At 39.0% G+C, this 23,838-nt stretch overlaps 1 protein-coding gene across 4 annotated transcripts in view; it reads left to right on the plus strand.

The window, feature by feature from the left end:
- CPQ (carboxypeptidase Q) overlaps positions 1-23,838 on the plus strand; it is a 161,782-nt gene that overhangs the window by 58,541 nt on the left and 79,403 nt on the right. For all 4 annotated transcript variants that reach the window (XR_010070054.1, XM_063327242.1, XM_063327243.1 and 1 more), the window contains one exon: positions 1,029-1,236. Coding sequence is in view for 3 of the 4 variants with exons in the window: in XM_063327242.1 (XP_063183312.1) it covers positions 1,029-1,236 (208 nt within the window). In the remaining variant the exon portion in view is untranslated. The remainder of the gene's footprint in view (positions 1-1,028; positions 1,237-23,838) is intronic.

Raw genomic sequence — 23,838 nt, forward strand, 5'->3', positions numbered from 1 at the left:
GCTGTGATACTGAGTACTTCTGCAAGTCAGATCCAAAGATCTCAACAGAAGCAACAGAAAATGAGAAATATGTAAACAGTGGCCAAACGTGAAAAAACATTGAAGGAACTTGTTAAGGAATTTGTCCCATTACCTTCTAGTGATCCTGCGACGTCAGATGTGGAATCACTCACTCCAGTTAGCTCTGCACACAGCGGTGGTAGAAGGAGCCTCTGGAAGGGAAATAATTGCTTTAGATAGTCATGAAACTGTCTGCAGCTTTCTGAGAAGAAAGGAGAAGTCACTCCATATTGCACTGTGAATGTCAGAGGAACCTTGTGATTATTATTTTTTTTTCCCTATTTTTATTTCCATAAGGCATATCTGTTCCTTAATGGAAGACACTGAAGCCTTACATATAGTGGTGCATATTTTTTTCTTTTTCTTTGTGTAATTTGTGTAAAGTTATTTGTTGGATTTTTATATTTTTTTCCTCTTTTGTCTACAGGTAGTAGTGGAAATTTTGAGTGTAATGAGAACAAATGCACGTGTATTTTTTTAATGGTCTCATTGTCTTATTTTTCCTGAAGTCTCTCATATTAGTGCTCTTCAAAGAAATCTCCAGTCTGATGTTGAAATAGTTGAAGTAGTGAATTTTAATTTCATTACTTGTCACAGGATAAAAAATGCACTTCTTATGAACTGTTCACTTGCTGGCTTTTTATTGCTTTTTTTTTTCATGATAAAGCAGTGAAGGAAGTGTGGTATCGGAGCATGTACTAGTGTAATGTTAAAGCATGGCAGTGATCTAAAGAGAGGTGACACAGAATAGCTTTCCAGACATGTAGAATGCTAACAGTCAGTTATACTGATTACTATAAAAACACTTGCTGTATTTTATTGAAAGGTTTATTTAAAAATAGTAAATACATCCTTTTTGAGAGTCTGTTGGGGATAGTAGTGACTATTCTTTTTAATAATTGTATAATAGCGATGATAACTTACGGAGCTAAGTTGTTAACATTGTGGTTTTATTTTTCTTTTCACAGCCCACATACTGGGTGGCAGAGTTACCACCCTGATGTGCCCCGCATTCCCACTGCTTGCATCTCGGTGGAAGATGCTGAAATGATGTCACGAATGTCTTTACGAGGAACTAAAATCGTTGTGCACCTGAAGATGGGGGCTAAGACCTATCCAGACTCTCCTTCCTTTAACACTGTGGCAGAGATAGTTGGAAGCAAGTACCCGGAGCAGGTGAGTGAGAATATACAGAAGGAAAATTACTTTGTTCTTTAAAAATATGAAAAAACAAACCTGAAGAAATCCCTCAAATGAGTAACTCTTACTCGCCTACCTTTCTACTTTTCAGACATCTCAGCTTTTCAGTCTATTTCAGGTAGCAGATTTGAAACCTCCAGACTCATTTCTAACATGTTCTAAATAACTAATAGTAAGCTAAGGTTGCCGTAATGATTTGTGCTTGGGGTTTGCTTATTGTTCTGTTAATAGTCTTCAAGTGGTTTCTTGATCAGGCAAATAAGCCAGGTTCTGCTGTCCAGAAATAAAATTGTTTGCCTAAGTTTTTCTTCAAATGTAAAAGTGAATGCAGGGTGTCAGTTTAACTGTTTTGAAGATGGTTTTTCTTGTGCAAATCATTGCTGTGTTTAGCAGGAGTTGTGCGTGTGTGTTAGTTTGGAGGAATAAACCATTGGCGCTAAAAAGTATCTGCAAATTCTGTTTTAACACTTGTTAATCCTAAATTGTTTGTTTCCATTTTAAGACTTTTTTTTCTTGCTTTCTCTTTTCTTCCAACTTCTTAGCCAAAAATCATACAAACTAAAATTGTGGTGCAGAAGGATTTGTGCCTGGTATGAGGTCTTCTATGTCAGCTTACAACATGGAATGATTTTTCTGGCAGTATAGTGTATTGTGAAAATGCTGATGCAGCCTCAGTTGCAGCAGCACTAGAAATTGCTACTAGAGTACATCTGCTGAGCCACGATTCTTTTTAAAATATTGTAGTTTTCTAACTTCAATGAAAAATAAGAATTACTATCTCTGACATTTAAACCAGGCATAGCTCTTAAAAGATTTTCTGAAACGGTAGTTCTGTAGCTCCGGCTTGTGATGTCTAGAGACCCTCAGCGTTAGCACGAATGTGCAGTTTCAGAAGCTTATCACTGGGCAGGGAAAAAGTAACTACCCTTATAGTTGACTGGTTTACATACCATCGCCTGTGAGTCTAACTTCATGAAACACGTATTTACCAAGTTAAAGAAAATGCCCCAACTTCTAAATTAGGGTACAGTTAATTTAATTTTACGTCATCTGAATTTTTAGCCATACTTCTAACCAGCTTATAGGCTATCTTTCCTGAATTATGTTACGTGTATTTCAAAATTTGACACTTCAATTCAGGTTATGCAGTGTCCAAATGTACCTTCAAAGTTGTGTTAAGGTGCTTGCCTGTACTTGATTTTCTCTTTGCTGTCCTGCTCTGTTTCTTTAAGTAATGAAATGGATTGGGAGCTAGCTCTTCACTTCTTCCACTGAGAAGCTCGGTTTTTTGAAAACACTGGGTAAAGACTTATTTACAAGCCCCCTGCTGATGTTAATGGGAGTGGTAGTGGACACACTTTCAAAATGTAACCAAGAAACAGGAAAATAAAACAAGTGAATGTTTAGGTTTTTTAGTCCTCAGTTCCTCTTGGATCCTTAATGGGTGCTTCACCACGCTCATTCCATTGCGTTACTCTGGTAAAAATGGGAACCATCTAGCTATTTAGGCAATAAAATACATTGCAGACCCAAACTCTTACAATGCCTTTCAAGCCAAAGTGTTTCTAAATGCAGTACAAATCCAGGGGAATAGAAAGGTACCATTTCCATGCGCCAAAATTTCAATTTAAGTTTTGAATTGAAACAAAAGCAAATCTGGATCTCTGAACTCTGGGTGAGAAATCAGCAGCGGGTGGTATCACTCTTACAAAGGTCTAAAGCAAAACAGTTTGAAATTAGGCTGAAGCCTGTGAAACTTAACTGGTCACAGGTATTGCAGCAAATTATAACTTAAAAAACTAGAACTTAATTGAAAATGAGGGTCACTGTAGGATACTGAAGAAATCTGGTGAGAAGTGGTACGGCTCTAGATGTAACTGCATGTTAAACATGTTTGTGTTCATCTGTATATTGACCAGAATTTAATATACTGCTTGATTTATAAATAATTCATTAATTCCTTCTGTGAGATTTTAGCATATTTATTAAAAATAATCACCAAGAACTGAACTAATATTTGTCTGAAAATTTTATCTGTTACAAGCAATGTTGAATATTATTATTAAAATCCTTTAAAGGCGAAAACGATTTACTGTTTTTTCTTACTTTTTTTTTTCTTTATTTGAGCGCTCTTGTAGCATGTCCAGTTCAGTTCCTCCTTTTTCAGTCATTTTTCCAAGTGTTTTGTGTAGATTCTTGCATATAGCAATGGATGGAGGAAAAAAATAAAACTAGAATAATGTTAAGGGAAACAGAAGAAAATGTAGTTTAAATACTTCTGACATATTTTCCTAACAGTTTGTTGTATTTTAGACTTAGTGTTCTTAAAGTCTTTTAATACATGCTTTGTTTTGCTGTTGCAAGAAATGTTTGATATCATCCAAATTGATACTCAGAATTGTCAAACTTGCAAACCTTTGTTTAGGCACCTGTGCTTGACTTCAACACTTTTACGTTTCTGCATAACTTAAAGCAGCAAAAGAAATGTAATTATTGCTTTGTGAAGCATCAAGCTCTCAGGGATGCATTCCTCTTCAGGAGCGATGATGTGACATGGGTGCAGATGTCCTGTTGCTTTTTGAGGCAGCTCTGCACCCAAGGCACGCAGGTGCTTTTGAAAAGTCGAACCCACTGATACTTCAAGTTTTCTGTTCTGCTTTATCCTTTCTGTTTGGCCAGCCAATAGCAGTAAGCAAATGCTTTAGCATCAATTGCTCCAACTAAGAAAAATGTGCTTTGAAACCTACTGTAAGTCGTGACTTTGCAGTGCCAAGTTTTCAGGTGGTGTAGAAAGCATCTGAACAGAAAAAGGAAATGGATTTTGTCATGCTGTCAGTAAAGTTCAGTGTCTCACCAGTGTCTCTGTTCTGTTTATCTTTGTATTATTCCTTCTAAGTTAGGGAAGGGCTGCTCTCCCTAGACAGGATGCTTGCTAATGTCAGAGCAGGCATGACCGTGCACGTTGAGCAGAGACATCCACCATCCTCTGTCAGTCCCGAGGTCCTTGTTTAGTGCTGTCTGAGGCCTAAGTACCTGTAGGTACCCAAAGGAGGCAAGCTTATACCTATAAGATAATAAGTTCAAGATCAAGCTTTTCTTCATATAAACAGATTGGAAGCAGTGGGCCCAAACGTGCTATGGCTTGATGTGCTGGCAGTGTTTCTAAGCTTCCGTTCCCATTCTCACGGTGCTTGGGACAGCAGCGAGAGTGGAAAACCTGTGTGTTGTGGGACTTAACGTATTTAAGCCTGTATGACTGCTGACAGTTGAGCCAAAGAGTTTGTGAAATGAGAAGGGTATGGTAGCAGAACCTGCTCAGGTCCAGGCTATTGCTGGTTAGAGACATTTGCATTCCATTCCTGACTTTTAGCTTGGAGAAGTTTTTGAAGCACGCTGTTGAACCTGGGACCGTGCCGTTAGCATCCTTTTGTACTGTATTGTGTATTGGTGAGATGTTTTATTTAAACTATGTAAGCTGACACTGGAGACTGACTGACTGAGAAATTCACAAGTTAACTAATGTGGTTTTCATTTGAAATTCAGGCAGAGCTGGCAGTAAAACATGTTTGCCTTCTCATTTTAATACAGATGTAACATGATTGGTCTTAAAGCGCAGAAGCAACCGTTCCCATCTCTGGGGAAACGCTATAAATAGCGTCTGTTTCTTGTTAGTCTGGCTTCAACGTACCTAATGTGCCAAACACGGAACCACAAAATACTTGATTAACTGAAAAGGTATCAAAGTGGATGAAGATATAACTCTTCTATAATCCTGACTTTCAGCCTCTTTCCGTGCTGTATATTTCTTGGTGTGCAGGGCTTTTTTACTTATCTCACAGTTACTAAGTGATGGGAAAACTGTTTCCTAAGTATCCTACAAAGTACATAAATTTAATGGTTGCTCATTATTTTGTGATCTAGCATAAATACTGTAGAGCAGAAACAGAGGAGTTCATAAGTGGCTTTTGTGGAATCCTGAAGATCTGTTCCAGGAATTCACTCTATACAGCTTTTTTGCCTCCTGTTTTTATGGAGTGCCATATCTACAAAATGTTCCATTTGAAAAGTGACTCTATTTCGAACACCACAGGCATAAAAGACCATTGAATAATGTGCTGTAGCTGTGAGCCAAGTTTGGACACCACTTTGAAAGTAGCAGTGCTAGGAATGACCTGAGAAACAGACATTCTAAGGTAATAGATTGTGAAGTTCTTTACAGATCTGTGACTGATGTAACAGAACCTGTTCTACAAAGGAAATCGCAGCTTATTTACTTTTTCATTCTTCTTCCTTTCCCTATTTCAAAAATCAGCCCTCTTTCAGAATTTGTGATGCTGGGCAAAGCTCCAGGGAACAAGAGAACATTAAAATTGTCCAGGCTTCTGAGCCTGTTAGGCATTCATGCACATAAGGGAAGAAATAATTTGTAGACCAAAAAAAAAAACCCAACCCCAGGAAAAAAAAAAAAAAAGACTTCTCTGAAGATGTGTAATACTCAGTACAATGTTGTTTTATGGCCTGGCATCAGTTCTACATATGTTAACAAAATGTCTATCCATTAGCCCTTTGATGTGGCTTCCAGATATCCCTATGCTCAAACTAAATCATGCATACAATAGGGCTTTGAGTAGAAATGTTTTAAGAGTCTGGTGCCATCACGTTATGGCTCCATTATCACATTTTCTCCATGTGGATTGTTTTGCTATTCATTCCAAAATGTTGAAGGATTTGTAAGTGCACTTCTGTGAGCCTCTCTTCTGTGACTGTAAGCTGATGCCTGTCCCTGCTAGAATTTAAGAGAATTTAAAAGAATTTAAGAGATGATTATGGAGATCGGGTTTTGAGAGTGCCAGCCCATTACTTCATGATAGCGAACTGATGTGAAAGAAGAAGAGAAGTGGTGAAAAAGAAAGAAGAGAAAGGGTGAAGAAAGAACACTGGCATTGTTAGGAAATGTATTTTCTTTGAAGTTTTTATATAAATGTTTGCTGAAAGAAGTAGTACCCTCTCTGTGGGTGTTTGTTTTATTAGTAACAGGACTTTGTACTATTAATTTGGGGGGTTGTTTTTTATAGTGTGCCTTGTGGGATTGGCAATATTGCCATCAGTTGTTCTTAAACAGAGCTCTTGTCGTGATGAAAACAATCAAATTAACATGAAACTGATATGGAGGAAAATTTTTCTTTGTAACTTAACCATTTTACATTTTTTTCTTTTTTTTTAACTCCTAGAAGGCCTACCAAATTTTAAGACTGAAGTGCATGCTAAATTTTGTGGCGTAGAGCTTGGCAAATCTTCTAAAACTTGAATTGCCCATTTGAAACCCAAGAGCTGATTGAAAGCATCTAATTCTGCTAGGAGAACTTGGTAACAGTTTGCCTTCTAACTCAGAATGACTGATGCCCCCTGAAGTAGGCATGTTTTTTGGAAACCTCAGTATCTGGGTATGCAACAAATACATCTTAAAAGTCATTTGTATATACATGGTTGATGTCGTTAAGGGGTAACAGTTAAAAAGCATTGTAGTACTTTTGTGTCTGAAATATTGATGGAACAAGGGAATGTGTATACATGGAAGAAAGACTCAAAACAACTTACATATTTTTAAAAATGATTTTGCTGGAAGGCATCAGGTCAGGTTCGGCAGTGTAATGTGACCTTTATAATGTTCAGATATTTTCAAACTGACTAGACCAGATCTATAAATGGGCAGCTGAGAGTGGGGGAGAGGGCCGGGGTGGTAGCAGGCTCTGCTAATCTTGGAGACACTGGAAGTTGGTGTGTCTCTCAGCTTGGTGATGCCGGAGCAGAACCAAGGGATGTGCTCTACTGGGTGGGGGCAAGCCAGCAGCTCTTTGAAAGGGTCTTCCTCTTGCCAACTGAGGCACAGTAGCTGCCAGTGCTATTGCGATATGAAGAAAAAACATATTAGCTTTACTTACCGTCGGCGCCTGGTCTCCTCTCCATGTGCTAACTCAACTCACTGGCATGCAACTGGTGATATCCTAGGTTACTGCAGCACCAGGGGGACAGTGACAAGGAATGAGGACATCTAGGTGTTTGGAGGAACTGAGTGCTGCCGTCACCCTGATAGACATGTTCTATTTGGATTCTCTTGATGTGAGCTCAAGACAGGGTGCTTTCTGCCTTTCACCCGAGCTTGGGCATAGATATCACCATATACATGTCAGCTGGCTGTCTACCCCAGCCTCTTCCTCTGTTTGAGTCCGGTCTGGTGTCAGCCCAAAGCTACTTGCTAGACCTTTGCTCTGTGCTCTACTCTTTGGAGCATTTGGTTGGATTTTAACTTCTCTGCTTCTTAAACTGCAACCAACTGAATTGTGAAACTAGAAGTTAAAAAGAAACACTTAACGGTGCTTGTTCTATTGGTCAGCAAATGTATCTGAGCACATAGTTTTGTAGTCCTTTTGATGATGTGAGTATAAGCAGATACACTGTAATATTTTTTTTCTTCCCACCCATTCCTTTGTCTCTACTCCCACACAGCAGTTTAAAGAATTACTGTGGGATTTTATTTTGGTAATAATTTACAAACACACATAGGGTTTACAGAATGGTTGTGAAAGCTTTTTCTCTCCACATTGAAAAAGTTATCTTCTAAAATTACACTGGATCCTTATTGCATTCTAATACGCAAGAGTATCTAAAGGGTAGTCCTGGGTTTGACAGATGTGGTACTTGCCTGAAGCGTGAAGTAAGAAACCACAATATTGAGGAGGAAGAAGGAAAGAAACTGTATCGTAGTTTTTGTTATGAATAAGCAGGCGCCAGACATGCTAGTGCCAAGGGTTAGTTTCAAAACAACTATTCACTACAGAAGTAGTCTGATAGCTGTAGTAGTATGTTTGTGTTTGTTAGGTGCGGACTATATGCTTGACCTTGTACGGCAGAAGGAGGACTACCAAGATAGTTCTTGTCCTAGTGAGTCTGCAGTCCAGAAGATGAGTACAGTGCTGTAAAAATACATCAGTACATCTTTTCCATGTAAGTCTGATGGAAAACTGCGTGTCTAAGAGTGTGTGGGCTGGATCTAGAAAGCTGTTGGACACAGATTCAGAGGTTCTCACACACGGAACCAAAGTGGAGGAAGACCTGATAGTGAAATTTTAGATGGCGGACAGAGCTAACATGGAGTGGAGGGATAACGCTAAAAGCAGTGAAATCTAAAATGTTCGGGCTGGGGCCCAGGTGAAAGGGGGAAAGAACTTGGTTGGCTCAGTCACACTGAAATACTGAGGGTAGAGATGTTATGCTAAGAAACATGTTGTTGCACCAGCTGAGAGAGATGGTTTCGCAAGGATGTAGCGGGGTTTCTAGCGGAGTTCATAGTTTCAGTGGGAAGAGAGACAGTATTCTTGAGAAACACTGAAGCGGCTGACGAATGGTGGGTAAACTCGTTAGGGTTTCACGCATCACATTGCTGCTTTGTGAGAACAAGGAGTGGGGAGAGGCAGTGAAAACAATAAGCTGACCACATTTGGTGTGAGAGAATTAGTTTCAAGACTTTGGTTGCTTTTTTAGTCTGTGCTTCAAAATGCTGATAGCAATTTGTTCTTGGTTTTTTTATACCATTTTTATATAGCTTTTGATACAGTTTCATTTGCCTAGAAGGAGTCCTGTAGGCTTCTGAGACCTGAAAGGCCTTGCACTTTGCCACTATAGCTTTATTGTAAATGTAGTTCACAGTGATGCAAAAGTTTTTATTACGGTTTGGCAAAGCAAAATACACGGTAAGGCATATTATACCAGTAAAATTTGTCCAGAATGATTGTTAATAAAATGTTAAAGATCTTCTGAGGCTGGCAGGCATAAATCTCAATTAGATCAAAGAATGAATTTTGTTTATAGAGTTTCTCAAGTATTATCAGTACTTATACCAACAATATATCATGATGTAATACGTAATTTTTCTAGGACTTCATTGTGCACAAATGTAATTTTAATTCATTGTAACAGGTAAATGGAAATTTTGGTCAAATTCCTGATTTACATGGTTGACTTTTTTCAATAGCACTTGTTAGAAAAGTAAACTGGTTTATGTGTTTAGGACTGAGATTCCATTTCTTCTTTAATGAGGTTGCAAAGAAAAAAAAAAAGGGTGTATTACAGGGTCTTTAACAGAAAATGTATTTTGCACCACAGGTTCTGTAGTTTTGCCTCTTTATACATGCTGAAAAGTATGTTCCTCACAGTCTGCATTTGCTTTTCCCACTAGTTTTTATTCTGTCACTTATTTAATAAACTGGTTTACAAATTTGTACAAAAATAAACTAAAATGTGTATTCTTCTGGTAGTTACATAGTCCCTTGACATCTGATTTCTATCACAGTGTTCGAATTTACAACCATCATTGTGAAATACTAGTCTCAAGAACAGTGTACAATGTCCTGTTATAAATTACTCAGAAAAAATCCCTGTGTCCCATTTAATCTAATCATATGTACATTAGTCCATTCTCCACCCTATATATGATAATATGATGTAAGATGAAATAGTCTGTAAAGCATACTGCTTCAGAAATTGCACAAAATTGGTGTTTTTTCCTAGAGTGCATATAAGCAAATAGAAGTAGGATTTTCCTTGTGTTTTAAATATTTCAGCTCAGCAGGGAAGAATATTAATGCTGTCTCAGTACTTCTGCATCACTTAAAATTCTGGGCTTTATTTTTCAATAGTGTGTATGATCTGGTGATCATTGTGTTTAGTTTCTGCTTTCAGTGATGTCAACTGGACAAAGATTTTTCTCCTCTCTGTGTGCCAAATTTAATGTGCTGCTTATGGGAGAAGGTATTTCATGAAATAATATTCCTTCACTCTAATGGCATTTGTTGCTGTAAGATACATGTATATATATGTATGTATGTACGTATATATGATAGTTTTAGGACACCTTCTTCTGTGGTATGCTGCTCGGCAGAGTAGAGCATATTCTACCATTCCAAATGGGAAATGTCTGTCATCCAGCTTCTTGCCAGGAGAATGATTACTGAGCTCTAAAACATGATATCCTCCCTCCTCTTCTTTCCCCTTTCAAATAATCAGGAAGAGGACCTGAGATCACATTATTCTTTGTGAAGGAAAGGAAAAACAAGATCTTGGACTGTTGACAAGTATGTTCCTCTGTCTTATCTTGCAAGCAGATAATACAGCTCGTGGTCTGTTCTGCTTGTATGATTTTGTTTCTTGGCATTATAAACCTGAAGTCAGGGATGTCTTGGATTTATGTTCTCCACTTCTGCCTGAAGCCCACTGACCTCAGTTTATATGCTAAAGTGCTCCAGGGATCTGTTCACTTAGCTGGAATTAATGTTCAGATGATACTTCATTTGACTGTCTCTTAACACGTTCTGCAAGTTGTTCTGCAAGTCTTTCTGGAAGACCGCAGCTCTTCTACTGTGCATATAAATAGGCTATAGTTAATAAGCCTATTTATAGCAACCTCGTGTCTGATGATTTTTTTTCTCATTCATTAGAGTTTCCAACCTTCAAATAAGTTCGACAAAATAATTGGATTGCAGCCTTACCCACTAAGTGTGGTGCATTTACTTTTTCATTGATTAATTTAGTAGTTTAATTTAAAATTGCCTAGACAAATCTAAATGCTGACTTTCAGGAAAGAGATACAGCTAAGTTTAAAGACATATAAATAAGGTGACTTTGAAAGATTGGTTACATTTAAAAAAAAATCCTAAGAATAATACTCTAAATTACATGAAAATATATAAGCTTTTTATTCTTTTATTTGTGGACTTCGTTACACACACAGTTTCCTGCCTGAGATCAATATAACAGCCCTCCCTGCCCTGCAAAATACCCAGCAAGCCTTTCAGAATACTTGAGATTATTTGTTGCACGAAGGCAGCAATGGCTAACACTCAGATTACTTCCATTTTCATTTATCTGTAACAGGTTTTTCTGTGAATTCAGAAAAACTTGGGGCATGTTCACAGTCACGCTTCAGTGTGACCTTCTGAATCTGGTGGTGACTGGACCAGGATGAGGGAATGAAGAATGTGATTGCAAGTGTTGCCAAGGTCACAAAGTACTAAATACTCTAGAGGAGAGAACAACGAATCAGAATAATATTGGCAAATTCATAGAATCATCAACGCTCATCCGGATGAAATGTGACTTGCTGGTTTTTAGGAAGCAGAAATCGAATGTACAATGTGCCCCAGCCCGGTGGCTCATACAAGGTCCTTGCCGTATTCACTCAGAAACAGTTGTAAGGTACTTAGGATTTAGCAGGTGTGGTACAAATTATGGCATAAAAGTAACGAGATTACATCCTGCCCCGTGAGCAAGCATGTTTTAGACAGATCCACAAGTTGGAGTGTTGAAGAGTCACACTTGAAAAAAGCTCAGGCTGCTGAGAGAGCATCTGACTGTTCAGCATGCTGCAGTTGCTCCAGTTTGTTTCAAAAGCCTCTGCACTAAAGAGTTGGCTTTGTTTTTCTAATTATCTATCTAGCACATTTAAAGCTCTTTTAGGGACCTTTCATCATAGGATTCTACAATATCACAAAGCACAAATATTAGCTATTTAAGATCCAGCCAATAATATATAGATTGAAAAATACATAACTTGCGTGTCTGTCAAATTAAATCACTTGCTGCTAAATTCAGTTTTGCTAAAAGAATTCAAGTTTGTGTTAAAAGCACAAAGAAATCTCAGTTTTTTGTTTCGTTTTTTTTTTTTTTTTCTAATGGATACTTTTCCCTAATTGGGAAAGGCTGTGTATGTTTAAATGAAAAAAACAACAAAAAATTCCAACCAAACTTTTCCCTCTTTAACTGAGAATCACTTAATGGATTTAATTAAGATGATCTTCGAAAGCCAGTAAGAAGTTGACGAAAAAGCATCTAGCTTGCAGTAATTTTAGCTGTTTAAATCAAGTGACGCTGAAACTGTTTAAATTGCTGTAAATACAGTTTTAGTGGTTTGAAAGAATCTTCTTTGTAACTGCATTTTCATTTAAATGTAACGTGCCTGGGAAGATCATGGAACAGATCCTCCTAGAAGCTATGCTAAGGCACATGGAGGACAGGAAGGTGATTCGAGACAGCCAGCACGGGTTCAACAAGGGCAAGTGCTCCTGACCATCCTCGTGGCCGCCTGTGGTGGAGTCACTACATCAGTGGACAAAGGAAAAGCATGTAACTCAAAGCCTCCATCTCTTGTGGTGTAGAATGAGAGAGATATTTGTCCCACTCTTCCTTGGTGAATCAGCTGCAGTTATAAACTCTATCAGATGATAATCCACAGAAATTATTTATCTGAAACGATTAGCATAATGCTGCGCAATTGCTCTGAAGCTGACCTACTGAATTAGTAATTAAGAAACCTTACTTTATCTAAGGTTGTCTAGACGGTCCTGTGAAGAACTTCCTTTTTTTCAGAGCTCTCTTCATTTTCTGTGCAGTGTCTCAGGTTTAATAAAACCTTTGCCTCTAGAAGAAAATAAAATGATTTTCTGGTACAGGTTTAGGAAATATGCATCCTTAAAGATTTTCTTCTGCAGGTGAAATTGGAATTGGTTGGATGTATGTTTCAGTACATAAGATCAATATTTTAAAAAGTGATAAATTTAAAATGTTTATCACAATTTTGAACCTTGGAAAAGGGATCTGAAAGTAACTAGCCTTTTTACAGTCTTTGTTTTAATGCTTTTTGAAAATAAGAAGAACAAAGGAAAACGGTAGCATAGATAGATATCAAAATTGACACATAGATATCAAAATTTTCACATGCATAGTAAATGTGAGGAAAATATTTATTTGTGATGAATAAAAACACTCTGTAAGTAGCTTACCTATCATAATCTTTTAAAAAAGAAATTAAATGTGAATTCAGGCCACCATAATGTGACCTGCTGTTTCAGTCTTGGACCTGGAGGTGCAATCTTCACCGCTGGAACAATACCCACGCAACAGGTAATGCACTGCAGTGCTAAGTTTGTGTTGGTGGGGATGCCAAATTTCTCACTCCCTCCCCCTTGCGTCCTATCACTGTAAACCAGCAGCCTTCCCCCAGACGTAATCCCCACCATCTGGCTTACTGCAGTGCCTTTTTGAAGTGGTGTGGATAGTCTTTCCCCCTTCTCCCATTTGTTTGAAATTAAGTGCAGGAAGAGTTGTTTAGCTGTGTGCTACAGCCAGATTCCTGCACCGCGGCCTGCAGAGTACCAAAGCATAGAAAACTTTTTGGTGGTCGACACAATGAGTCAGCTGGTGGCAGGCTGCAGTTTTGGGAAGAGGAAGGAAGTGCTGTGCGGGTCTCGAGTCCGTGACCTGTGCGGCTCTTTGGCTCAGCCACGAACGGGCAGTCATTTTGTGGGCCAGGAGCACGTTTTTGAGTGAAGAGCTGAATGGAAATACCCATTTTGATTTTTTCTGTAACCCTTACCTATTTGTGCTCCTGCTCTGCTGTTCTCCTGCTGAGTGCCTGAACTGGAGGTGAACACGCCTTCCCCAGCATTGCTGGTTTGGGCTGGGGTGAGCTGACTGTGCAAGGGCAAGTCCTGAGGAAAACTGAAGGCAGTTGGAGGTTGGGGTTTGCCACTGATTGTTTCTAAAGAGATTTTTCCTCTTCAGTTGACCACTTGATGTAATCCATGCAGTGCTGCCCATGTGAAGCACGTTTATTTCAATTACAAATTTGAAGTAATTGCTCATTGAGTTCAAGGTGACCCACAGTGGGTTGCCTCTCCTACCCAGTGTTGTTACCTCATTTCTGATTTATGTGTTGTGAAAGGGAATGGGAAAGGGAAGTATTCGGAGAGTAGGTTCTCCTTCAGGTATTTACACGTTAAAGCAGCTCCAAAGAAACTGAATGTGCCAGCTGCTCTTCTGTCCTGAACCTCTCATTCCCAAGCAAAACCACAGAAGGACTACTCAAAGGCTACTTACTATAAGCTTGTCTGTCAGAATTCAGCCTTGTAGAATTGGCATGGTAGGTGTCCAGGCCAGAAGATGAGCCACCTGTGTTGCAATGTTAATGGTTAAAAGAGAGACAACTTCCATGTCTTCCTGAGTTCTCTGCTAAAATGCTTAGAGTCCTTCCTGAAGCAGTCCCCGTGAGTGGTGATGAAACTCCTGGCATTCAGTTCTTTCTTCCTGCTTTCCAACAGCCTCAGAGAGTTGTGGGGTGAACTGTTAAGACAACATGGACTCAAGCACCAATAACACGTGGATGAGAAAAGTCTACATATTCTTCCTTCCTCACCATGTATTTCTGTAGTAATGGGACCAAGACTGTATTGATCTTGTGCTTAGGTGAGATCAGTTCATGAATGAAGAACAGCTATATGAAGGTGAACTTGACAGAGGAGAGTTCTGGTGGGACAAAAAGACATTCTGAAGAATCCGCAGACCTGGTACTTCTGTCTTCTACTGAAGATACGCATCCTAGACTGATAAATGTGAATTAGTCGAATGCAAGGTATTGATCCTTCTGTGCTGCTCTTTAATTTTATGGGCCTGTGCTATCTAAAAACAGAGGATGAAAACTGTAAACTCAGTAGGTATGCTCCTCTTGTATGATGGGCCACATTCTGACAAAGCTGTTTTAGGAGATGTTACTTTTCAAAGTTGGTCTGAGCCTGATAGGACCAGGGCCTGTAGCCTCTTCTCAGGAAATAAGGGCTTTCGCTGACCTTCTGTTCCAGAGAAAGGCAGCTTTCTCTGCCGTGGAAATACAGCACCATGTACATCTGCAAACACTGTTCCTCCAGCAAAAATAAACAAAACTTTTTAGAAGACGTTCCAATACATGTTTTTCTCCCCTTGGAATAGGTTAAAGGACAAACAGCATATAGCAGGTACTCATCCTGCAGAATGATACACTGACAGTGGGTGTTTAACACGTACTTGTTACAGAGATTAATAGACAGCTAGGGCTACTCTGATATTGCAGCTACAAATAAAGAATTTTTTATCTATCTAGTTTTGAAAAAAAAAAAAAAAGCAGTGAAGGATGGATCTAGTTTTAGATTTCAGTCCCTTACATTGTGTCTTAAATGGCAGGGAAAGATCAGGCTTTTGGAGTAGGGAGTTCTACCTGACTAAGGAGCACCAATCCCATGAAAATCTGTACTGAAAATTTAGGGCCTCCCCGCAGTAGATAGGCTGGTAGGTGAATTCGGGATAAGAAGCAGGAAAATGGCATCTGGCTGAAGTTTTCTCAATTTGTGTCTGGGCTGCAGAAGCATTTGAAGAGACATTGTCTTCTTCCTGCTGGTAGCATCTGGACTCATTGAGCACTTGTAAATGAAAATCACTGGGGATTAGTCTGGCGTTTGTATTTCCCCGGGCAGAGAACTGCATGTCCAAGGTGGTATACAGCCCAGAGCGGCTGGCCCTGTGAGGGCTCCCACGCGGGAGCCATCAAGTAAAAGAAACTGAAGTCCCCAGTCCAGCGTGCAAATTCTGCTCTTGGATGAAATCATTCCTTTGCCTGGGGATTCTCTTGGATTTCGTAGTCCTCACGGATGCCCAAATATTCGTGATGCTAGTAATCACTGTCTTAAACTTAAGTTTGCCAAAAGATGCAGCAGGCCAGATCCATGACTCATGATGATCTGTATATTTTTTTCCCTTTTCTTTCTTTTGCTGGAAATTAAACAGCTTTTCAAAGACTCAGCAAATACGAAATAGCAGCAGCCTGTGAGCTGAGCTCCCATCCCAGTGTTCTGCTGACTGCAGTAGTTTCCTGCTGAATGCAGAATCCAGATCTGATGTTAGTACCTTAATTCTAATGCTGTACATGATGCCACTGTCCATTTTTAAATGTACTCTTTAAAATCTCTACAGTTAGTTTGCCTGCCAGTGGACAGGTAGGAGACAACTGCCAGGGGAAATGAATACAGATGATGAGGTGGATTCACCCAAGTAAAAAAATCAGGCTTCATATCCATTTATTAGGATTTTAACTTTCCCTTCTGCTTGTGTCCTCCTTATTCAAGCATGCCTCTGAGTGAATAAGATTATTTTTTTACTTACAGTGTCAGGAAGAGGGCTAGGAGGAAGAGATTTCTATTTTTGCATTCAGGGGAATGTGCTGGCACAATGATGAGGGGGATCTTAAGTACCAAGGAAAATGTATTCTAAATTTATTTTTATTACAAAAAAAAATAATGCTGTATGTGCTGAATCTTCTTTTTGGTTGCTGAAAGTTTTTGTGTTGCACAGCCTGGCTTACGTACTTTTGAGAAAAATCTTTGGCTAGAAATACATATTCTGTACTGAAATAGGAATATTGTTGTTCACTTAAACCTGCTCATTCCAAGAAGAGCTGGAAAACTTTGGGAGAAATTTTTGCTGCGTAAGTTGCTTTGTTTCTGGGTGTGATGGCTCACAAATAATATGTATCTGACATACTTGGGTATGGACTTACATTGTTCTTGGCCATCTAATCAGGAAGATATTCAGTGAATGTTGTCAGAGCTGGGAATGGACCAGAGCACGTATTTATAAAACAATAAGTTAAGAACAATTCACTTTTCCTTGAAAATTGAATCCGTCTGAGTTTCTTAGCAGAGACTTTTATTTAAATTATATCTAATAACCAAAGTTTTATCTGCAAACTCCATTTCAGCTAAGGTTTATAAAGCTATTTATTCAAGAGGTTGCGTGGAGGACAAGGTGCAGTGACTAAATCCAAGAGATTCACTTGCTGCTTGTTGGGGCGTATTTTTTCTTCTTTACCTCTACCACTGGTAACCCACGCAGTGTATTTTCTGCATTATTCTATATTAACCGAACATACTCTCAATATTTAACTATATAGAGATGTCTTTTTGAACCTGTGACACTGGTTTTGGCTTTTTGCTATGTTTGCAACTGAAAGTAGATTTGATACTGTTGATTTACTGCCTTGTTCGAAAGCGTATGGGGAAGAGGTTCCCAGTGACGCTGCACTCAGGAGCTCAAATTCTCCTGAAGATAAAAGAAATTGTTATAGTCCTTTCACTAGCTAATTTCCGCATGCTGCAAATGGATTGCTGTGTATCCAGGGAAAATTGCTCAAGGGAAAAAGAGTTTGTAACATCTATTTAGTGCATTTTGTGCAGCAGTTACTAGGCTAGACAGAATGATTAATAAATTACTGGTTTAGTAACTTGGAGCGAATCACTTTTGCTGTAACGAACTACTAAAAAAAATCATGCAACAACAACAATAAAAGGTTTTTACAGCAAAATTAAATATTTTGAACGGTGCTTTCTGTGCTTGACATGCTAATGTACCCTTTTTATGAAATAAATCATTTTACTGTGGCTTAGGAGGGGGAGACTTGGGATATCACACAGAATTTGAACATTGTGGAGCCCTAGATTTATTAAGATGCTACAAGTGATTGTGCTGCAGAAATGCATCCTCTTCTTTCTTTTTTTGATGCAGTTTCAGTACTGGAATTGCCTTAGCGCGCTGTTGCCCGCCCGCCCGTGCCATGGCAGCGGGGCTGCAGGATCAGCTCAGGGGAGCTGAAGCTGCACCCTCTGCAGCTGACCAGTGGGGAGAATGAGGCCAAGTGGAGATACATTAAGCCTCAGTTGCACCCGTATAATTAGACCCAGTCTGCCCCATTTGTAGTTCGTAGAAGTCCACGGCACTGGCAGTGTCTTCATTAAGCTGGGAGAGCTGAGGTAGGTGCTGAGGAAGCAGCAGTTAGGTGGCTCCGTGACAAACAGTCTTATACCTGGAGCATCAGGCTGGCTTTAAAGAGTCTTTTGATCCTTATTTATTTTTCCTCCCGGAAATAAAGTGTAAAGTGTCTCCAACAAGGGTGTAGATCAAGCGTTTGGAGATTCTTACTAAGTGCCTAATCTAGAATGGTATTTTCCAATACAGAAGCAGAACGAGAAGCATTCTGGCTTTAAAATTCCTGACTTGGTCTGTGTCCCTTGTGCTTTGTTTCCTCTAAGCTTTTAGCAATCTCAGCTGAAGTTCCTTTGTATGTACAGAACACTTAACATTTGTACATGCTTGTTGTTTAAGGGGTTTTTAAGCACGTTTTTGTCAGTAGAAAGCGGACTTAATCATGAACTGTGCTTTTTGTGATACTTTGAGCGAGCAAACAGGGTTCATACAGTTTACTTCTGTGTTCAGCGGTTCCGGCAGAGAAACCAAACAGCCGTATCTGTTTAGACTGCCTCCATTCTGCCGAGCCTTTGTAGCCCTGCCAAAGTTCTCCACATCACTGAGCCCTCCCCGTGAAAGCCAGAGACCACTTCACTTTGTTCACGGGGCTGAAAGCCGCTCACAGTGTGGGATCTGGGGAGGGAAATTCTTTCAAGAATGAATTACACTCAACCAGTACGAGTCGTCAGAGGAGGAAATCAAAGGGATTATTTGTTTTGACTGGTGCCTGATTTGTTTTTGCCAATATTATGCTCAGTCAGAAAATTAAAAAAAGCCCCTTAATTAAGTGTGATCTTTTTATAAGCAAAAACCAGGCAGAGGAATCTGGCTTAGCTTTCACTGTGTCCTCCGTGCAGGAACTTTATCATCTGGGTTTTTTCTATTACCCGTTGTAAGGGACAGCAACCATCCTTTAAAAATTGGGTGAGAGGAGTGCGGTTTGTATAATACAGTGATTAAGCAGAGGGCAAAAGAGTGTACCTATATCTAAAAATCTGATCATGGGAAATGCTCTGCTTCTATAAATTGTTTATAAAGAATTAAAAAAAAAGTGACAGAAATGCAGATGACCGTGATAGGAAGTGGGCAAAGCAGAATGATTTTAGGGGGAAAAAAAAATCTTTTTTTGTTTTTCAGTTTTCTGAGCATTTGAAAGGAACTGTGATGGAACATAGTTTTAGACTGTGGAATTATTAGCAAATATCCTTACAAATAACCACCGAGGGAAGTACTTCTCATGCCAAGATTATTTCCAGCAGGTTGTGCTTGTAAAACTACTTAGGAGACTTAAGGAAAGAGAATAGGAATGAACTGTTGCTTTCAACATTGCTATACTATGTTAAAAATTGCACAAAAATAATCAATGTTAATAGCTCGGAATTTTCATTGCAGAGCTACAAAAGTAATTAATGCTTTGATTATGAACTTAAGAAAGGTTCAATAGAACTACTTAAATAGGCTATATAATGGCAAGTGAAATTTATGGGGAACTGCCACTGTATAACCTTTGGTAAAGAGATTTCAGGAGATAAAACAGGTAGAGGTCTTTATGATTTTATCATTAATACCAGGTCAGTTGCACATGCAGTGAACTTGTAAAGAAACATATCTAATCAATATTAGCATTTTGACACTATTCAGTTAAATTATAGTGTTAATAGCTGGAAAATATTGATACTGTGAGTCCTGTAGGATTCAAAATAGATTTAAACATTTAACATAGCTTTATTAGATGGGATAAAATGTTTTTGAAAAGGCCAAATTTGGTATTTACCCAACATTTTGGTATTTTATGTTTTTACATTTTAGTATTGGGTATTTACCCAGCAGCGGAGCTGAAGGAGGGGATGCGGCAAATCTGCAGCTTTAAAGATGTGGTGGATGCCACCTCTGAATCTAGACATAAGAGGGAATTGAGTCTATGCGAAACTACCATGTTCATTCATTCAAAGTTGTGTCTTTTGGAAATTCAACTGGCAATAAATATTTTTTTAGGTAACCCAAATTTTTATCAGAAGAGAAAATGTTTTGAACAGTGCTAGCAGATGAGATTTAGAGCTGCATTATTTGCCTATTTGTTATGATAAATGTTTATAGTGTTTTAATTACAGTAGCTAATAATAACTACTTAAAGTTTTGTACACCAACACTACTTTAAAATCAAGTGTGGGGAGTAAAACTGCTTTACATTTGCTGGGTCCGGCACTTACACTCTTTTTTTTGGAGAAAGTGTTTTTTCTGAAAACGGTCATGTTAACTTGGGCAACTTTCAGACATATTAAAGGGGACAGAAATTAGTTGTACTTTAACCAGTACCATGTAAGTGTTCCATCACGGTGAATGTTGGTGGTGACAACACTTGTGACCTCAACTGTTCTGCTGTTTCCTGTGCCACACCAGCTGCAGCTGTGTCACACACAGCACTGCCTGCCGGCTTTGGGTCATCCTTGCTGCTTTTTAGGTTCAGGTCGCTGAGCATCTTGCAATAAGGACTGGTAGTCTGAAGCCAAGCAGATGTCGTAGAGGAATGAATTAAATGGGTTAATTGCTTTGGCTGTAGTTCATGTAGCTGAAAAGGTACCTTCTGCACTGGTAGAAGGGTGGAATTTCACAGGCACTGAAAATTTAGGGGCCAGGGTATCCAAATCTTGCAAACCAAATACAGTTATCTATATACAGTTACCTTCTGTGAGAATATTTGCTACCTGCTAAACTTACAGTCCAGTGGGAATATTTGGTACCTGCTAAACTTCTGGTCCAATAATAAGAAAAGGACACTGTGTGGTGTTCTCATCTAGAAGAAATAATGGGATTGCCCTCCTAATTTTGCTGTATTCAGATAGCTGTAGTTGTGTCCACAGTATCCCAAGTTTTCAGGACATTTAAGCAGAATAACAGGGTAGCTACTATCCCAAAGATTTTACAGTTGAAACTAGTGATGAGAGAAGAGTTAAGTGGATGACACATAGGGAGCAATTAAATGCTGCTTTGTAAAAAGTTTGTAAGTACAGATTTTGAAATAAAAGTTCCAGAAGTTAAGAACAAGTCCAGAAAGCTGATTGACAGAAGTGGGGGAAGCTGAGGGATTAAACTCACTAAGAGGATTTTGAGGCATGGAGAGTGACACGGTTGGGCAGTAGAAAGAGAAATCCTTTTACTCTGTCATGTTTAACTGAGGAATTAGGAATGTCGGGGAACATGAGGTTACAAAGGGGAGGAAACAGAAAAGGATCGAGAGAGGTGTGACTCACGGTATGTGCACAGGGAATTAAAACAAGAACGACTTCAGAGGATAGGGAGAGAGAGGAGACCTAAGTTTTTTAAATCCTGACACAAAGAGAAGAAATGAGAAATGGCAGATGATAAATTTGAGAGTCTCTTTAACTATTCAGCTCTTCTGAAACCGAAGTCTGTTCTCATAGCCAGCATTTCTTGCAGGCTCCTGTAGGCTCTAGAGGTGTCTGCCAGTTGGCCTTCTCTTGCTCTCACAAACTCTCCTCTTCGGATATTTTGTTCGTGATGGTTTCATTTAGATTGAAATTCTCTATATGTAGTATTTTTTCATCCCTTTCTATGACTAATGTTTTCCAAAACAGGTCATTCCTTTTAATCACTTTTCCCCCTGGTTCATATAGAGGTTTTCTGGCATAGAATTTCCTGGAACTGCCACACCACCACATAATGCAGTTGCAAGGATTTCTTGCAATTTATGTACCTTAGGATGGGACTTCATCTGAAAGTCCATCTCTAGCTTTCAATTTTCAGTCCAGCAAAGGAATAGTATTGATTACTTTAAAGGAAGGCAGTGGAAAGAACACAAAATGTAGGCACAGGATGGGGAATGACAGGGGAGAATGATTGTAGAATAATTATTCATTTCTGAAGTGAGTGGGTTGGGAGGGGAGGGGGACAAAATGTCTGCATATAGCGTGAATAATTGCTTGAGAAAAACTAAGCAGGGAATATTTAGATGGAATATTGTGAAAAGCTTCCTGAGAGAGATGGTTAGCTGTCTACAGAATGGCCAATCACTTTGCTCCCCAAGTTTCCTGCTGACAAGGAGAAAAGTTTGCTCTCATATTGCATCTCTTCTGCCTCTAGTCTGTTTTTGTTAGTTCCGCTATCTTATTAAACAAACTTCTACTTAAAAAAGCAAAACAAATTCCAATGTATGAATAAATAACCTTTGCTCAGTGGTCTTCTTACTGGACAAGCCTTGGCATATGCCCAGTCCAAAGAGGACAAAGTGCTACAGGATTGTGGTCTGTCCTGTCCCAGTCTCCAGTCTCGGAATTGTGAACTGTTGCTTGTGCTCAAAGCTGAATTTTCCTTTTTCCTTAACCACAATGGTTTTGGTTTATGTTCACTCAGTGAAGATTACAGCAGCGTGTCAGTTAGAACTAGTGAGGAAGGTTTTCATTTATTTAATGTGTGGTTGTTTCCATGACCTGTAAAGTTTGGGAGAAAAGCACAATGGAAAAACAAAGGAACTTCTGCAACATCTGCATGTGCAGCCTGCAAAAGTGATGATCTTCGTTTGATAATTGCCCATCCATGTAGTAGATAGTGAATGAACCAAAGCTAGTAGTGACAGAAATTACACAGCTGTTGGGAGAAGACTCCCTTGCAATTGCCTTTATAAGACACTTCTGGAACTGGCTGAACTTTTGCTGGCCTTGCACTTGTAGCCTTGTACATCTTTGATGCTACTTTGGTATTCACAATGTGTAGTTAGTTTGTTTTCCTCTTGCTCATCCAGCCCTTTGATCTCTTCTGTTTTGATGGAAATTGAAACTGGCCCGGACTCTTTCAGCAGCTTTCTGGAGATGGTGTCTTCCACCTTCTGAAATAATTAATCTTCTCCCAATATACATTTTGGTGACATGTTTTTAGGACTCCTTTAGATGCTTTGCGGTGTAGTAAAAATCCAACTCTCACGGCAAGGTATTTTGCATTTTAGGGCGATGTTAACAGTGACTTGTCCAAACTGGATGCATTTTGTTGAGTTATGTGAAAGCTACAGCGAAATTATTTTAAAGACAATTTGTTCAACTTGGGGGTAAAGTGAGATCTAGCTATATTTACATCTAAACGTCTCATGGAAAAGAGAGAAGAATTGACTATCTGCTGTCTAAGAAGTGTTACATTATGAGGATACTGCAAATTTGAGGACATTTGCTGGACATTGGTCCTAATTGCTGGCTATTTACATGGAAAACTAATGCATGGAGCATGTTATATAAACCAAAAGAAAGAATAAATACTGTAAACATTGTGTGATTCAGATGGATGCAGCCAGAATAATCAAAACTATATTTAAACTATGTTAGCTGTAAGTGTTTAGACAAGATCCAACAAATTGCTTCTTAGCTGCTGTGGAGAGGGCTTACATCCAACTTCAAAGGCTTTTACACGGGGTCAGAGTTTTCTTATGCTTCCCTTCTATAAAAGCCATGAGAAAAAAAAAACGTGTCCTCTGCGTTCCCCCTCTGTTGATATGAATGTTCTTTCTTGCACTACTGTCCTGAATGCCTTGTTTGCTAGTTGTCTTATGCATCCCCTTTCATAAAAATGAAAGGGCTTCCACCCTTAGCCACGCTAGTACAGAGAAAATGTTTTAGGTTATTGTACATCTTCTACTCAAATTTTAATTCTGTAATCTGTTAGCACTGTCCCCTGCTTTCTTTTTGCTGCTTTTTTAAAAAAAATTTCTATCAAAATTTACATTTTCTTGTCTTGGTGTAGGAGATGTTTTTTAACACGCCATCTATTACACAATTTAGGTATGTGGCGAGTGCTCAGTTGCTCCAAATCCTGTATGAGAAAAGCCTTTCCAGCAAACACTGGCAGAGGGGAAGCTTCAGACCAAACCACCAGGCATACACAATGGCTTCTTTGTGCCTGTGGTTAACATGTTCT

This window comes from Chroicocephalus ridibundus, chromosome 2 (genome assembly GCF_963924245.1).
Source record: "Chroicocephalus ridibundus chromosome 2, bChrRid1.1, whole genome shotgun sequence".
Classification (NCBI taxonomy): Eukaryota; Metazoa; Chordata; class Aves; order Charadriiformes; family Laridae; genus Chroicocephalus; species Chroicocephalus ridibundus.